General features: G+C 33.0%; 1 protein-coding gene across 1 annotated transcript in view; it reads left to right on the forward strand.

Annotated features, from left to right (window-relative positions):
• LOC101393024 (olfactory receptor 8K3-like) overlaps positions 1-16,714 on the forward strand; it is a 41,334-nt gene extending 24,620 nt beyond the window's left edge. The window contains exon 2 of the mRNA XM_087423296.1: positions 15,753-16,714. Coding sequence (XP_087279422.1) covers positions 15,770-16,714 — 945 coding nt within the window. The 5' untranslated portion in view covers positions 15,753-15,769. The remainder of the gene's footprint in view (positions 1-15,752) is intronic.
• The last annotated feature ends 2,920 nt before the right edge of the window (positions 16,715-19,634 follow it).

A 19,634-nucleotide genomic window follows, 5' to 3' on the forward strand; every position in this document is an offset into this window, starting at 1 on the left:
GTTCCTTTAATTGAGTTAGATTATTTTAAAAAATATTTCACTAGTCACATATGGACAGATAGACCAATAAAATAGATAAAAATAAAGTCCAAAAATAGACTCACATGCGTAATTTCACTTGATTTAAAACAAAAGCCCACTGCAATGTTGTGAGGAAAGGAGAGCTTCTCAGAAAGTTGACCCAGTTTGATCAGGTTTCTTATGTAAAACATGAACCTTAGTCGTTTACTTGCATTATATGTAAAAATTAATTGAGACGTATAATGAATATAAGTGTGAAAGCAAAAAGCATAAAGTTTCTTGAAGAAAAGTAAAATAATCTCTTCATGACTCAGGACAAGCAAAGATTTCTTAAACAAGGTACACAAAATAATAACACTAAAAGTTAGATAAATAGCACTTTATCCAAAATAAAAATTGTATTGATCAAAATATATCATGGGAGAGTGAATAGGAAATCCCGAGAGACACATTTGAAACACATACACCCTAAAAAGTACTGATATCAGTAATTTGGTAAAAAAAAAAAACCACCAACAAATTGCCTAACTCCTAAAACCAGTGTGATCGGGACAGTCAACCTAAAGGGAAAAAAGAAAAAAAAGGACAAGACACCTGAAGAAATACTTAACAAAAGAGGATATCATAACAGTCAAAAATCCATAAATGTGTTTAAAAAAATCATTAATCAGATAAATGCAAGTTAAGGCCATACTGTGACATTACTACACACCCACCAGGATAGCTAAAATTCAAAAGTTTGTTTGAACAACAGTTCAAAATGTTGATGAGAATGTGGAGAAAGTAAAATTCTTTTACTTTTTTGAGAAAGTGTGCATTGCTATAAAAACTTTGGGAAACAAGTGTGGTAAATACTGAATTGTAGTGTGTGTCTCCTCTATGATGCAACTCCATTCCTGAGAAATGAGGTCCACTGGAGGATAAGTGATACAATGTTTTTGGAAGATGTCATCATCATAGACATTAAATGCTTATCAAGGGTAGAATGGGTGAAAATATAATGGAATTTTCCAAAAATGTATTCTATACAACAACGCAAAGACGAAGAGGAGGGAGGCGAAGAAGGAGGGGAAAGAAGACGAATAAATGTAACATTAAGTGAAAGACACCAGCCTCACAAAACTTAACACCCGTATATACGAATATAAATGAAACCAAGCTGTACTCATGAGATTCGGGCACTTTATATGTTATACATTTTGTTTTAGAATGTGTGATACAGGTAAAGAAGTACTGCATATAAGCAAGAATGCAAGGTTGATTTCATATTTGAAAACCAATAATGTAAATTACATAATTTAATATTATTACAAGTAAAAGTAAAATTCGTTTATGATAAAACTCAACACTGACTTGTAATAAACTGTAGAGCAGAGCAGAATAGAAGAAAACAATGTTATAAATGATATCTATAAAAATCCTACTGAGGCCAGCCCTGTGGCATAGCGGTTAACTGTGCGCGCTCTGCTGTTGGCAGCCCGGGTTCGGATCCCGGGCGTGCACGGACGCACTGCTTGTCAAGCCATGCTGTGGCGGAGTCCCACATAAAGTGGAGGAATATTGGCAGGAATATTAGCCCAAGGCCAGTCTTCCTCAGCAAAAAGAGGAAGATTGGAATGGATGTTAGCTCAGGGCTGATCTTCTTCACAAAAAAAATAAAATAAAATCCTACATATGGAAGAGATAATGAATAAGTTGAACACAGGATTTTTAGGGCAGTGAAATTACTCTGTATGATATTATGATGATAGATACATATCATTACTCTTTAAAAACCTACATAAAACCTGAAAGGTAATATTGAAACATTGAAAACTTTCCCTCTGAAATTGGTCCTAAGATGCAGAGACCCAGTCTCATCATTTATATTCAGTATTTATTAGGCATTGTAGCTGGTTCACTATGAAAAGGTAAGAAATAAAATGTATAAAGATAGGAAATCACAAACCTCCTTTTTTATTGGTAAATGTTATGATTAAAAAGATAGAGGAAAATCTATAGATAATTTATTAGTGGTGGTTGGAGCATAAAATATGAAGTAGAAAAGATAATGATAGACTTGTAACATGGAATCCAACCTTGTAGGTCTATATAGCCTATTGTAAAACTTGCCTTTTATTCTGATTGATTAAAAAAATGAAAGATTTTGAGCTAAGGAGTGATTTCATCTATCTTTGATTAAAGGACAGCTATGACTGCTGTGTAAATAATAGACTGTAGGATACTACCGTTTGGAAATGGAAAATCCTGAGGGGTTTAATCATGATAAATTTGGGAGAGAACAGAAGCTTAAGCCAGGGTGGGAACAGTCAGACAACGAGAAGTGGTTAGATTCTTGACATGTTTTTAGAAAATGTCAATAATATTTCTTTGTATTTATACGGCACATAAGAGGTTTACAAAAGAAGAATAATGAATTTAGGAAATTTGCTGGAAACAAAATAAATTTAGAAAAATCAACTTTATTTCTACATCCCACCCACAACTAGAAAATAAAATCGAAGGAAATATAACATTTATGAAACCATTAAAAAATAAACCCAATTTGGAGCCGGCCCGGTGGCGCAAGTGGTGCGCGCGCTCCGCTGCAGCGGCCCGGGGTTCACTGGTTCAGATCCCGGGTGCGCACGGGCCACACTGCTTGGCAAGCCGTACTGTGAAGGCGTCCCATGTAGAGAGGAGGAAGATGAGTATGGATGTTAGCCCAGGGCCAGTCTTTCTCGGCAAAAAGAGGAGGATTGGCAGATGTTAGCTCAGGGCCGATCTTCCTCACAAAATAATAAATAAATAAACCCAATTTAAGAATAAATCTAATTTAAAAAATCTGATTTCAGTAATGATATGTATAAAATTTTAACAAGGCATTTAAAAGAGACAAATCAACGAAAATTTAACCAAATATGATCATGGAGTGGAAGACAATATTGTACCAACGTCCAATATCTTTAGATTGCTCTACAGTTGCGATGTAATCCCAGCATCAATCCTTTCTTCCTGCTTTCTTGCCTTCCACCTCCTTCCCTCCTTCTTGCCTTCCTTCCTTCCTGCCTTCCTGCTTCCTTTTAGAACTTTGAAAGCTGGTTGTAAAATTTATTCAGAAAGGCAAAACACCAAAAATAGTAAAGATAATCTTGAAGAAGGAGAAGAAAGTTGAAGGAATTACACTACCAGATGTCATAGCCTATTATAAAGCTATTGTAATTAAGAAAACGTTTTCCTGAGGACAGATAGAGTGATCAAGGGAATAGAATGGTGACTCCAGAAACAGATCCACACATACACTGTTACCTAATTAATGACAGACGCCTCACTATTTTCCAAAGGAGAGAGAATAATCTTTTCAATAAATGCTATCAGGTAAATTGTGTATTTATATTAAGGAAAAGAAAGAATCTAGACACCTACCCATACTCTATACAGATTCAATTCTACCTGGATTAAAGATCTAAATGTGAAATACAAACAATAAACATTTTAGAGGAAAACATAGTGGGACATCTTTGTGATATTGGAAATGTTCAGATTTTCAAATTGAACACACAAAACAATAACTACATCAAATTTAAAAAGATTAATTGAACTATTTTAAGAAATTCTGTCCATCAAAATTAATAGTGTGAAAAGGGAAACTCATAGCGAGAGATGATGTTTTTATCAGACCTATATAAGCAGATTTATTATCTGACAGAGGACTCATGCACAATATAAAAATAACTCTTACAGATCAATATAGAATTGACATGAAATACAATACAAAGATGACAAAAGACATGAATGAACACTTTTCAAAAGAAAATATCTAAATGACCATAAACATATGAAAAGTTTCTCAGTTTCATTCAGCATTAGGAAAACGCAAACTAAAACCACAATGATGCTCATACATAATGATACTCATACACGGTATCTAGAGTGGCTATAAAGAAAATAATGGAAAATATTAGATCTTGACAAGGATGTTGAGCAATCATAACTCTTTGCACTACTAGTAGGACTGTACATTGTTATAACCACCCTGGAAATTCATTTGGCAGCATTTACTAATGCTGAATATGCATATCCTATGACTCAGCAATTTCAGTGTAAGGATTATACCCAAATAGAAATACATTGAAGATTGAGCCAATCTGGATTGAATATTGTTGTGGACACAAGGGATGTTTTTAACTACCATTGTTAGGAAATTTTTGTGTACATCAGGTTTTTTTTACAGGCTATAAATGATTAGCTTTAATATATACCTGATGAAATCTGATTATTATTATTTTATAAAGACCCAAAAATGTGAAAAAAAAACAGTTTTATGTTCATCAAAACATAGATTTGAATAGAATGTTTATAGTACCACTAATTACAAAACTTCAAAATTGGAACCATTCTAATATTTAACAATAGAATAATAGATAACTAATTTGTGATATATTCATAAAATGGAATTGTATACAGAAATGAAAATAAGCAATCTAGAATTACCAATAGAAATATATTAAGTCAAAGAACCCAGACCAAAAAAAATAACACGTACAGAATTCTTTTATACGAAGTAACAAAAATAGGTGAAAATAATCTATGCTCTTAGAAGTCAGAATAGTGGTTATTCCTTTGTGTTTGTATGTGTGTGCATGTAAGGGGACAGTATATGGTAGAAAGGAGAATGAAGGATTCTTCTGTGGTCTGACACTGTTTTATTTTACTTTTATTGCCACAGTTGTTGTTTAATTTGGATTCTGATTATACAGATGTGATAAGTTTGTAAAAACTTACTTATGATGTATGCATTTATTAATATGCACATTAAGCTTTAATAATAAGTTAAAACACCACAAAACACTAAGATTAAAATCTGCACAAACATGGATTTAAACCAAGAACAGTCTTTGCGAAATTATAAAACATGAATGTGTATTTTACCTAAAATTAAAGTGTCTTTTCCACTCATTTGTTTAATAGCTCTTCCTAAAACTGTCTTTGTTCCCACTCCAAAATTACTTCCATGTTTAAATATATGCATTTAAATGCGTATTTTACTGATCTCTTGTTGTAGAATACATATATTGTCACTTATTTTAGTGTTGAAAGCTGTATTTGGCAGGAGGAGAGGGGCAGGGCTGGGGAATGATTTAACTTCTCCAACCTCTGCACTTAGGTTGGTTTTAGTGAAGGTCCAATGCTCAGCTCTGCCCATCGTATTGTATACATGTTTTGAGAGTCTTGAGAGAAAAAAAAACAGGTTTAAAATGTCAGAACCAGATCATATTCAATAATCATATAAAATAATGTAAATATAAATAGAACCATACTAAAAAAAAGAGTTTACTGCTTTACATAAAACTCTAAAGATGGTGAGAAAAATATCTCATATCTTTTCTCACATACAGGGAGACTAATATTTATTGGCATGGATTTAGAAAAGAGCAGAGTTTTTCAACCTCTCATTTATTCAGTCAGATGACATTTATAATGCTTTGTATATCCACCAAAATTGTGTCCCTAAATGCATCGTCTCTGACAATTAAATCAGTTTTCTTGAACAAGTCACAACTAATCTGATTTCTGTCTCTATGGATTTGTTATTCTGGATATTTCACATAATGGAATTGCACACTATGTGGCTTTTTATATCTGGCTTCTTTCACTTAGCATAATGTTTTAAAGGCTTATTCCTGTTGTAGCATCTATCAACACTTCTTTCTTTCTATGGCTTATTAATATTCCCTTGTATTGATATACCACATTTGTTATCCATTCATCAGTTGATGGGCTTTTGGTTTGTTTTTACCATTTGATTATTATGAATAATGCTGCTATGAACATTTACCTACAAGGTTTTGTATGAACACCTGTGGGTTTTAATACTTTTGGGTATATATCTAGGAGCGGAATTGCTAGGTCATAATAGTAATTCTATGGTAAACTTATCGAGTAACAGTCAAACTGTTTTCATAGTGGCTGTACCATTTTACACTCCCAACAACAATATACAAATGTTTTAATTTCTCCACACTCTGGTCAGCACTTGTAATTTTCCTTTTTTGTTAATAGCCTTCCCGGGGGTATGAAGTGGTATCTCACTGTGGTTTTGATTTGCATTTCCCTAATGACTAATAATTTTGAACATCTTGTTGTGTGCTTATTGGCCATTTGTATAGCTCCTGTGAGAAATGTCTGTTCAAGTCTTTTGCTGTTTTTTAATTTAGGTTTTTGTTTTTTGCTGTTGACCTGTAAGAGTCCCTTGTATATTCTATATTCTAGACTCTTAACAGATACATGATTTGTACTTTTTTTCATTGTGTGGCTCATCTTTTCATTCTTTGATAATGTTCTTTGATGCACAAAAGTTTGTTCTTTTAAATTTTGATAAAGTCTAATTTATCTATTTTTACATTTTTTGCTTGTGGTTTTGATGTCCTATCTAAGAAACCATCAAGAGCTTCTCATTAATCTCATCAAATAAATATATATTTTAACATATTTTAAGAAAATGTCAATAATATTTCTTCATCCTTATATGGCAAGTAAGAAGTTTAAAAAAAGAAGAATTATTATTTTAAAAGAATGGGAAGACTAGTTCCAGAGCTCACTTTAAGATATGCAAATATGGATCTTCCTCAACTTATGATAGAATTATGTCCCAATAAACCCATCACAATTTGAAAATATCATAAGTCAAATATGCACTTAATACACCCAACATACTGAACAGCATAGCTTAGCCTAGCTTACCTTAAATGTGCACAGAACACTTACATTATCCTACAATTGGGCAAAATCATTTAACGCAAAGTCTATTTTATAACAAAGTGTTGAATATCTTATGTAGTTTATTGAAAATTGTACTGAAAGTGAAAAACAGGATGGTTGTATGGGTCCAGAATGACTGTAAGTGTATCGGTTGTTTACCCTGGTGATGGCATGACCGACAGGGAGCTGTGGCTTGCTGCCACTGCCCAACATCAGGAGAGATTATTTTACCAAATACTGCTAGCGAGGGAGAAGATCAACATTCAAAATTTGAAGTACAGTTTCTGCTGAATGCATATCACTTTCACACCATCCTAAAGTTGACAAATAGTAAATCAAATCATCTTAAGTCGGAGACCATTTCTATTCTTTTCTGCATCCAACTAATATGGAGTAAAAGAGACTGGATTGACTCACCCATTCAAACAAGAAAAACAAAACAAAACAAAAACAAAGATGAAATATAAGAAACAATAATTTTTCAAAGTATTGACTTTGGGCAATGAAGGACAGTTTCCTTGAGAGATGAAAGACAAATGAGGTGAATCGTATGGTTGCTCCACCTTCCTGTCTTAAGAGAGTTTCCAGGCTGCATTGATAAATGGGCAAACCCAAGTGAACCTAGAAGAATCCTTGAGTTGAAGAGACCCAGAGTTGAGTGTCCAGTGAGACGAAGGTAGCTAGAGTTTGCAAGACAGAGCACCAAAGATAAGGCATTACAGAGAGAAAGGACACTGGATCTCTGCATAGAATCCCGCTCAGTTACTCAACCGATGAATGATCAACATATTCAAGTGGAAACCACCCAAGGGTAAAGACAGAATCCTATGAAAGGATTAAAGACAGAAGTGCCCAGAACTCAAAGCAAGGCAGGAATTGTGTCAATTTGTTACACAGAGAGCAGAAAAATTCGTAATTCATGGGGCTTTAGGTGGCATACTCAAGAAGGTCTTACTCCAGTAGAGGAGAATAAGTAGCCCTAAATAGAGCACTGGTCTGGACTCACCTATGAAATTATAAAAGCAATATCTGAAAAATTAAACTATTACCAAATAACTGTATCCCAGAACAAATCTCAAGAATATTTGTAAAATACAAAATTATCCAGCATCTACCAAGGAAAAATTCACAATCTATGAGATATATTTTACAATTTTCAGGCATACAAAGATGCAGGAAAGCATGATTCATGATAAATAGAATAATCTATCAATCGAAACTGACAAAGAATTTACACATATGTTTGAAATGTCAAACAAGGACCAAAAAACGATTATAATTGTATATAATATTTTCAGAAAGGTAAATAGAGATATAGAGGGTGTTAAAAAAAAAAGAAATTGAACTTCCAGAGAGAAAATGTACCTGTTCAAGATGTAAGATACGTGGGATTGTATTCACAGTAGATTAGCCATTACAGAAAAGATTAGTGAACCTGCAGGTATAGCAATAGAAAGTATCCACAATGAAATGCAGAGAGTGAAAAAATCAAAAACATGAAAAGAACAACAATAAGCTGGGAGATAACTTCAAGCAGCCAAGTATCCATGTGATTGAACTCCTCAAAGAAGGGGTTAATTAAAATTATTTGAAGACAATATAGGTGAAAATTTACAAATATGATAAAGATTAAAAGCTCTCAGGTTCAAGAAGATAAATAAACCTCAGTCACAAGAAACATATAGACTTCAAGTTGAAGATACAGAAAAATCAAATTCCTCAAAGCCAGTGATAAATACAAAAATTAAGCAGTCAAAGAAAAAAGATACGCTGTAGAGAGGGGAACAAAGAAATAATAACATATTTATCATCAGAAACATTGCAGATGAGAAGTCATTGGAGAAACATCATAAAATACTGAAACAAAATAACTGTCAACCTAGAATTCTGTAACCAGAAAAAGATCTTTCAAAAAGGAAGGCAAAATAAAGACTTTTCAATGTAAAAATGCTGAAAGAATCCATCATGAGCAGACCTGCTCTGTAAGAAATGATAATGGAAGTTCTTCAGTCAGAAGGAGAATGATACCTGATGAAATGCGAATCTAGACAAAGGAATGAAGAGCACCAGAACTAATAACTACATATATGATTTCTAATAATTTAAATCTCAAAGAAAATTGTTTAAAAATAATAAAAATATATAACAAAATGGTATAAAGGATGTGGTGGGAGTGGTTAAATATTGTAACATTCTTATTTTATATGTCAAAGGGTGTGATTATGCTTGAAGGTAGACTGTGACAAGTAAAATATTTATACCACATACCCTAAAGAAAACACTAAAATAACAACAAAAAAAGTTATAACTGTTAAGTCCACAGTGAAATATAGAACAGAAAAAAAAAGGAAAAATGGAACAAAAAATAGAGGGGATGAATAGAAAGCAAATAACAATGCAATAGACTTAAACCTAATGATGTCAGTAATCACATTACTAAAGTTCTCAAGGAAACTACAAAAAACAGTTACAAAAACCCTAGACCCAAAAAGTGAGTTCAGTAAGGTAACAGGATACAAGATCAGCAAGCAAATACAAATCAGGTTTCTACATACTAACAATGAAACAGAAATGAAAGACACACGATCACTCCAAGGGTGATGAATACTTAGGCAGGAACCAACAAAACATGTACACGACGTGTTTGCTGAAAACTACAAAATGCTAAATAAAGAAATAAAGATCTAGACAAATGGGAGACATTTCGTTTTCATAGATTAGAAGACTAAATATAGAAAAGATATAAATTTTTCCCAAATCAATCTATAGGTTTGATGAAAACCCAAATTCTATCTCAGCAATATTTTTTTTTGCAGATAATAGATGATCTAATATTAAAATTTATATGAAATGCCAAAGATAGAGAATAGCTAAAACATGTTTTTAAATCACAATACTGTGGAAAGAATCAGCCTGTTGATATTTATTATATAGTGATAGTTATCAAGAGTGGGTGGTATTGGTGAAGGGACTGACAAATATATCAATATAATAGAATACAGAAGCCAGAAATAGACCCTTTTGAAAAAGTCCAACTAATTTTTCATGAGGTACAAAGGTAATGCAATAAAGAAGGATGGCCATTTTAACAAATTTTGCTGGAAAAATTGGATGTTCATAGGCAAAAAATAAAGATAGAAAGAAAAGAAATTAGAATGATGACCTAAACTTTACAGAAAAATTAAATCAAAATAAATCATCACTTAAATATAAAATGTAAATCTATAGAATTTTAGACAAAAACATAAGAGAAAATCTCTCGGCAGGACCTAATACTAGGTGAATAGTTCATCAACATGACATTAAAAATACGATCCATAAAAGGACAAATTAATAAATTGCACTTTAAAATTAAATCAAACTGCTGATTACATTCTCAGATATTCATCCCAGAGAAATGAAAACTTATGTCCACACAATCACCTTTGCACAAAACTTCATAGAAGATTTATTTGTAATAGGTTAAAATTGGAAACAGCTTAAATGTCTTTCAATGGTTGAATGGGTAAAGAAACTCTATAATCAGTCACATGAAATAATAAAGGAACAATAATGATAAAGCAATGAAAAAGGAACAAGCAATTGATACATAAAAACACAATGGACCCCGAGAATTACGTTGACTGAAAAAAGTCAATCATGAAACATTTCAAACAATATTTCATGTATACAACATTCATCAAATGATAAAATCATAGCGATGGAAAATGGATTAGTGGTTGACGGGGGTTAGGGAGAAGATAATTACAGAAGGCGAGGGGGCATGACTATAAAGGAAGGGCATCACCTTGATGGTGATGGACTAGGTCTGTATTTGACTAGCGGTGGTTACACAAATATACACATATGATAAAATTGCATAGAAATATGTATATATACACACCCACAATGACACAAATGCATAAATGTAAAACTGGTGAAATCTGAACCCAGTCAGCGGATTATACCAATGTTCATTTCATGGTCATGATATTGTACTGTATTTACGTAAGTCGTTACCACTTGGGGAAACTAAGTGGGACACAGGAATTCTTTTTACGGTTTTTTTTGCAAGTTCTTGTAATTCTATAACTATTCCAAAACAAAAAGTTAAAAAAATTAAATCTAAACCTGTCTCAGACAGTGTGGGGCAGAAAGGGGCAGAATAAAAATATTGCATAGAAAGACACTTAGAAACTTTGGGGTGATGGACATGTTCATTATCTGGATTATTTTGATGATGTTCAGATGTATACATATGTCAAAACTAATCAAATTTCACATTTCATATACGTGCAGTTTAAAATTTTCAATGATACCTTAATAAAGTTATTTTACCTAATTACTAAACACGCCAAGGAATCAAACCATAAACAAAGAAAAAGTCAATAATAGGAACACGCATTTTACAATATTACTCAATTAACAAGAAAGAACATAATTTAGACACCTGCTATAGATGTGAAGATCCAAGAACCTCATCTATTTGCTGGTGGAACAGGGTATTGGTACAACCAATCTGAGATATTTAACAAAATTAAATGTCCTATTATATTTTCTCTTTCTAAGAGATCTCAATACTTTGTGTGTACTTATGTATGGGTATACGTGTAGGTGTAGGTGTATTTGTATGTATATCAACACACACAGAAAGAGGCAGATATATAAAATAATTACAGTGAATAATTTTTTTTTACAACACATTAACATGGTGAACTTAAGGCTTTTCATTGAACTGTATGTTGTAGTAGTGCTGGTACTAATTGAGGTTGGAGACAAACATCTACTCATAAAGAATAGATCCATGAAATTGATTATATATTATTGATTGTAATGAGGAAAAGAGTAAAAGTCACAACATGAATACGTCAAAAACAATTAAGTGATTTAAAATGCAACAATACAATTTATTACAACAAAATAATGTAGTGAAACATATACACATAAAATAATACACTTTTTACAGAATATATTGATATTGTAGACAATATATCAAGTATAGTAGAATATGTGTCAAGGTAGACAAGAAGAATTGGAGTATTGGACATGATGGAAAAACAAGAAATATTGAAATGTAATACAGACTAATATAATGAAAGAAAAGATCTTAACAAATGATGACAATTCACTGTGAAATGAGAATGAGAAGTAGGAGTAACTAATTCCTCTTTCTATGGTCAAAAAGAAAAAAAATACTAGAACAATCAAAAAAAAATAAGGGAACAATACCTTATATACACAATATATTGTTATTTTTAACTCATCTGATCACTTGAATAATGCAAAAGGACAGCATTTAAAAAGTCTCCATTATGTCATCCATTTGAGGAGACCGTTGTAGAACTGGAGGAATACTGACAAGCTGGTTGTAAAGATAAAATATATGAATCCATTTCCTTATACGGTTGTATTAGCAAGGGTACTTCAGAGAACAGAACAAAAAGGAGAAGATTATATTTATGTATATAACATGTATACATGTAATATATATAATGTATGTATAAAGACAGAAAGATTTTTAAGGAATTGACTCATCTGATTGTCGGGAGTGGAAAGGCAGAAATCTGTGGGCAGGCTGGCACTGCAAGAGATGATATTGCAGTCTTGAACGCAAAGGTGGGAAACTAAGGTAGAATTTCTATTTTGTAGTCTGGAGTAGAATTCGTTTTTCTTTGGAGGACCTCAGTCTTTGCTCTTTAAGGCTTCAACTGATTGAATGAGGCCCCCTCACATTCTGTAGGGTAATTGGCTGTACTCAGTCTACTGATTTAAATGTTAAACACATCAAAAAAACACTTCATAACAACATCTAGACCGATGTTTGACCAAACAACTGGGCACCAAGCCTAGCCAAACGAACAAAAAATTAACCATCAAAGCATAAAAAAATATTAATCAAGAGTAAAAGATAGGAATGTAATACACAAACAAATAAATCTAACTCGCTCGCCGGTAAACACAAATTGTTCTGGGCTATCAATAAACACATCCTCTCCTTTGCACTCTGTTAAGCTTTCAAATCCTTTAGGGATAATCACTAAATTATTCAGCATCTCCTCAGGGAGAGTCTCAGAAGGTGAAAGAGAATCCATAAATTGTTCTCACTCTGCCATGTTATGAAGCACGTGGGGGAGCCCAGACAGAGTTTCATGACAGGTAAACAGAATGTTTCATGTGGCACCATATTATACTAATATCTAAATAGTTTTTGTGACACTTGCAAGACAACACCTTTTTTCTATGGCAAAGCATAGCAAAATATTAGGATTTATGATTCACTTCAGAGTGCATTCGGCTATTGATAATGCATAAGTAGAATAGAACAGCTCTTTTTTCTTCAGATTAATTGTTAAAATATTTTCAAAAATACTGTTAAGAGTATTTGAAATGTCAATGCCATATTACTTATGTAGTATTAATGTTTATACAATACTTAATCATATGAATAATCAAGAGATAAGAAAGTCGAACAGAAGAGTCATGAGTAAAAACTAAAAATTACGGCAGAATTATAAAACTGCAGGTATTTAGTTTCTAATTTGATATCTTTCCAAGTCTTGTCATTTAGTGACTCTAACTCTTATTTCCTTCTCAAAAATATTTTAATAGTTAATAAAAATATATATCACTGTATAAATGTGATTTTTTTCTAATCTCTTAATGAGCAAAATGGGGGTTTCCACCTTACATTGAGATGTGAAAAACAATTTTTTGGAGTTTAGGAAACCTGTAAGTACACGGTTCTATGGTGATGGTACAATGTGCAGCATGTTCAATTTCCAGTGGAATCTGTCAGAAAGCACATATAATTTTCTCGAAGAGTATAGATTTAAAAAACAAAAATCTCATAATCCCCACAGATAGTAAACAATGAAAAAGTAATTTGATGCTTTCCATAGAACTCTAAAGCTGATGAGAGAAAGTCCTTCTATCCTCCCTCATCTTACAAGAAATCAACACTTAGCAATATGATTTGTTTTCTTTAGCTTTTCATTGGACCTAAACAAGATTTATATTGCTTCTTGTTGCCTTGATTGAAACCATTTTTCCTAACAGTAGTTCAGTATTTCTGACATGTGAAAGTATGTTCACAGGAACAGGATAGGATATCAGAAACTCACAACCTTATAAACAATGTTTTATGTGAGAAAGTGTGGTTTTCCTATTAACACATTTATGATTTAACATTTTGAACACTGTATTTTTCTATTTGTTTTCTTAGAGCTCACTCAGACTCCCGACAATACTATTTTCCTTGTAGCCAGCATCAGTTCTCTTTCTTTCTTTCTTTTTTTTAAGGAGGCATAGATACAATATTTGTGTGCATCCTTACTTCATTATACTTATCTATGTCTGCATTAAATGCTATACCATATTATGGAGGAGTTCTTTGTGGCCTTAATGTGCAGACTTAAAATAACATCATGAAATCCATATGTGCATATACATGCATATATGTATTTGTGTATTTTATCTTGCCAGTATGATGTATAATATAGTGATTTTAAACACTTTTTTTTCTGTAGAGGCTGTCTTTATCCAAAGGAATGTTTATAAAAGGTCATTATATAAAACCTATTCCAATGGCCTCATTTTCTCTCAATTTGCTCAATTTCCTCATACTAGCCTAGATTCCTCCATGACAAAATATACTTTATGTGTTACACAACTTAGTATATGTCAGTTATAATGAAAATGCACCTCAGGAGGAGGAAATAATGTTAGGTTTTAAGTAAATTTTTATTAAATATTTTAAGTAAGGTAGAAGAAAAATTATCTAAAAGAAGAGCACATTGATATTCCAGTTGTAGTCATGGAGTTGTGTCATGAGGGGACACACTGGGGACAGCTACTTGGGTGACACACTACACGATATATTCATCATTACACCCCTGACAAAGAAGTTAAGTCACACATGAAAAATGTGTATGTACATATGTAAAGATACGCCATTTTGGACAACATACTGTCTCCACTTAAAAACATAAACACAAACACACAAAATAACCCTTATGCACGTGATGGTGGAGGGATATTTCCAGGTACCATAAACATATTAAACATTTAATTCTCACTTATCTTCCCCAAAACTCTACAAGAAATAGGTGATTTTGTTGATGTGTATAGAGATTAAGAAATCTATCATTTGCTAAAGTACTCCTTTTTATATACCAGAAATACAGGTATAGCAAAGACTATATCAACCTATGTATATTTCACTATAAAGATAAATAGTCTCTACTACGATCTTTTAGAGTTTCCTTATTTATACACCTCTGTCTAATATTGATCGCCTGTTAATTGTTTCACCCTGTGCCACCTGTAGGCATAATAACTTTCATAGCAATATGTTTTAAAGTAGGGGTCTCTAAATGTTTCCACACGTAATTAGAATTTGAATTTTAAAAATTCTATTATGTAATTAAAGTATATATTGCCATGTTATTAGATTGTAATTTTGTGAATGTGGTTATGTATTTGTCATTATATAAATGACACAGAAAAGTTTAACAAACACCTACAAACCTAACGCCTAAAGATTAATGTTTTCAATTTTGCTTTCTTTATCTACATTGATATCTGTCTGTATCTTACCTATTATCATATATCAGGGTTTGCCAACCTTGGCCCATTGGCATTTGGGGCCCTATAGCTCTTTGTTCTGGAGGCTACCCTAATATAGGAGGATAATTAGCAGCATCACTGGACCATTAGATGCCAGTAGCACCCTTCCTGCAGGGGTGACAACTAAAATTCCTCCAAATATTATCAAATGTCTTTTGGGGGACAAAGTTTCCCCAATTGAAAATTACAAATCTCTCTCTATCTCCAATTCTATCTCTATTTCTGTTTCTATTACTAAATATATATGTTTTATTTGCAGGAGGTGGAATATTTTATCAGTCTGAGTGGTAAATTTGGATTTATTTTATTTATACCAACTTTATATATCAAAATTTACCAGATTATACTACATGAAAGCTGTTGACTCTACTCATGTCTCTATCCAGAATAGGTTTTCCAGTGAATGTGGATGGAAACACACAATCGAACAGTGCTGAATGAATTCATTCTCATGGGAATCACAGACCGCCCTGAGCTGCAGGCTCCGTTATTTGGGCTCTTCCTCATCATCTACATCATCTCAGTGGTGGGCAACTTGGGCATGGTCATCCTCACCAAGATGGACTCCAGGCTGCAAACACCCATGTACTTCTTTCTCAGACACCTGGCTTTTACTGATCTTGGTTATTCAACAACTGTGGGTCCCAAAATGTTAATAAATTTTGTTGTGGATCAAAATACAATCTCCTATTATTTTTGTGCCACACAGTTGGCTTTCTTCAGCATGTTCATTCTCAGTGAACTTTTAATTCTGTCAGCAATGTCTTATGATCGCTATGTGGCCATCTGTAACCCTCTTCTCTACACAGTCATCATGTCACAAAAGGTATGTCATGTGCTGGTGGCAATACCATATCTTTACAGCACACTTGTTTCTCTTCTAGTCACCGTGAAGAGTTTTAATTTGTCCTTCTGTAGCTACAATGTCATTCATCATTTCTACTGCGACAGTCTCCCATTGATATCTTTGCTGTGCTCAAACACATGTGAAATTGAAATGATTATTCTGATATTAGCAGGTTTTGATTTGATAGCCCTTCTGATAGTTCTTGTATCTTACCTGCTCATTCTCAGAGCAATTCTCAGGATGAACTCTGTTGAGGGTAGGCGCAAGGTTTTTTCCACCTGTGGATCCCACCTGACAGTGGTCACAGTCTTCTATGGGACTTTAATATTTATATATGCACAGCCCAAATCCAGTCATTCCTTTGACACTGATAAAATGGCTTCCATATTTTACTCCCTCATTATCCCCATGTTGAATCCCTTGATCTATAGCTTGAGGAACACAGATGTTAAATATGCCCTACACAAGCTGTGGAAAAAATTGTACAATATCTTTTCTTAAAGTTCGCTGTCCAGTGGGATTCCTATAAATTAGGTTATGACTTTAAGCCTTGTTGTTTGTGCCTTCAGAGGGAAAAGTGAACACAGATAAGTCCATCATATATCTAGAAATTGGCTTCCATGGGCGATTCACATTTCTAAGTGCTGTAAATACATTAGTGAACAAAACAGTAATAATCTTTGCCTTCTTTGAGAGAGAAAGATGAAATTTAAGCACACTAAGTAAATTTTATGGTGCAATAGAATGGGTTGGGGACCCTGACCATAAGAGCAGGCTAGGAGAGTGGGTATGCTGTGTGGGAGGGAGGAAGAACAGGAGGTCAGAAGGAGAGTTCATACAACTCTTGTGTTATTCTCAACCTTTAGAATAAACTTTAAGTGTCTGTGTGTGTTTATGCATGTGTGTGTGTGTTTTATAAGAACATTTTTCTGTTTTAGCCTTCATACTCTTCTTTGTGGAATGTGAAAATCAAACTTGATTATTGTTTCAAGTCGGCTCACCATAGTGCAATGAATTGAAGTCAACAGTCATCTGAATTTGCTCAAATTCCCCCATTCCAGTGGGGATCTTAGGGTCCTGTTCTTTTCTCATCGGTCTCATTATTTCACATTTGAGCCCTAGAAAGTCTCTTAACTCAGCACATTTGACATTTCAGCAACTCAGATGGTCTAATTCTGTCTAAATCCATTAGTCTGTAACAGTGGATACATCAATTCTTGTGGTCTCCCATGGAAGGTTTCAGTTTTTAACAAAATTTTCTTTTTTTTTCCTTTTTTTATCAGCTTGATCTTGATTCCTAAATGCCTATTTTTGTGTAATGGATTGTTACTTTTCCCTACTTCTCTGAAACACAAGAATAATTATTGTTTTAAAGACAAGCCTTAAATGTATTTACATCTTCGCACAGGAGGCCTACTTTATGATAAATTAGATTAGTCATACTTCTGACATTCCTCAAATTTGTTTCATTGCGTGTGTGTCATTTTTGGATGAGGATCCATTGTTTGAAAGCATTGTTTTGGTAATTCCTCTTTTAGGACGTAAAAAGAGACAATGTCATGATTTGGTCTATGCTATATTTCTAGCAAAATTGTAGTATGATATGTAGCAATTTATATACATGTTATGTCTTCTGAACAAAATTCACCCTAACCTTCCCTAAATTTCTGGAAACTTGTAGAATTTCAACATTTATAGGACATTATGTACATCATAAAGAGGCTGTACTCTTTCTTTGCCCACGTCAAGGAATAAAATTTTCCAGGTAGTACATCAAATTTGAATAAAATTATTTCATTAAAATAAAAAAGATATTAGTATATTGTCATGTGAGGATAAATATTACTAAACAGTTTAAACAGTTGTTTTTTAATTATTATGAAAAATTATACACCAAAATATGAACTATGCATATATACATATAAAAAATTATTTTTGTTTCCTAAGAAATGTATAATGGACAAAAATATAGTGAAATATTAATTAGTTATTGGTGGCTGCTGATGAATTTTTTAATTTAATATATTTGCTTATCTGTTATCCCCAAAATATCTTCGGTGAATAATTACAACCATTATAACAGAAAGTAAAAGTCTTTAATATCTGGATTTGAAAAAATAAACTACTAAACACGACCCAATATCTCACTATAAAATAAGCCTTGGTGTTCCTTTTCATAGTCTTTCAAAAAGATAAACCAAAGAGAGAACAAAATATATTGAGATTTTACTCATTTTAAAAGTTATTCTCTTTTCGCTGTTAAGTAGACATATGTTATATCAGAAAGTTTTATATTTTCCATAAATATTAAAAATTGAAAAATCAGGAATTGATACTAACTGAAATTTTTGATGGAATATTTTGAAGACCTATAAAATTTATCATATTATACAATAATGACATTAAAAGATCAATAGTCATCATTAGAATAAGAAAAGTACAAATGAAATTTTACTGACGCTAAGATTATCTATAAGTAAAAAACAATCTGTGCTTTAGATCAGGATGATAAGAAGATAAGAAAGGGTACATATATATATGTATACATATATATGTATACATATATATATGTATATACGCATTCGTATATATGTATGTATACATGTACGTATGAATCTAATATATATATATTCATGTGTATGGGCACTAAGAGACACCATAGAAAATTTCAAGAATGAAAGAATTTCAAGCCTAGACTTCCTTAACTAGGAACACTCTTTAGGGAAAAAGGAGTACCCAGTTATCTACATATTTTTTTAGAAAACTAAAGAGCAGGTGTACGTCACAACTTTCTTTATGAGGAGAGAGTTCTCCTGAGGTCAAAAGCAGACAAAGGCATTATAGGAAAAGATAACAGGGGCTAACTCCGTGGCCTAGTGGTTAAGTTTGACACACTCCACTTTGGCAGCCTAGGTTTGTGGGTTTGGATTCTGGGTGTGGACCTACACCACTTGACAGCTATGCTGTGGTGGTGACTCACATATAAAGTGGAGGAAGACTGGCATAGATATTAGCTCAGGGCTAACCTTCCTCAGCAAAAATAAAAAAGAAAGAAAAGATAACAACATAGCAATGTCAGTTATGAACATATATTCGAAAGTTCTAGGGGCCGGCCCGGTGGCGTAGCAGTTAAGTGTGCGCCGTTCTGCTTCAGTGGCCTGAGGGTTCGCAGGTTCGGATCCTGGGGGTGCACAGATGCACCACTTGTCAAGCCACGCTGTGGCAGAGTCCCATATAAAGTAGAGGAAGAAGGGCTTGGATATTAGCCCAGGGTCAATCTTCCTCAGCAAAAAGAGGAAGATTGGCATGGGATTTTAGCTCAGGGCTGATCTTCCTCACAAAAAAAAAAAAAAATTCTAAAGAAAATTTTAGCAAATCAAATCTAGCAATATGTACAAATAATAATGCACAATCATTGGTT

This window comes from Ceratotherium simum, chromosome 34, assembly GCF_057802395.1.
Source record: "Ceratotherium simum simum isolate JZ-2026a chromosome 34, ASM5780239v1, whole genome shotgun sequence".
In the NCBI taxonomy this organism is placed as follows: Eukaryota; Metazoa; Chordata; class Mammalia; order Perissodactyla; family Rhinocerotidae; genus Ceratotherium; species Ceratotherium simum.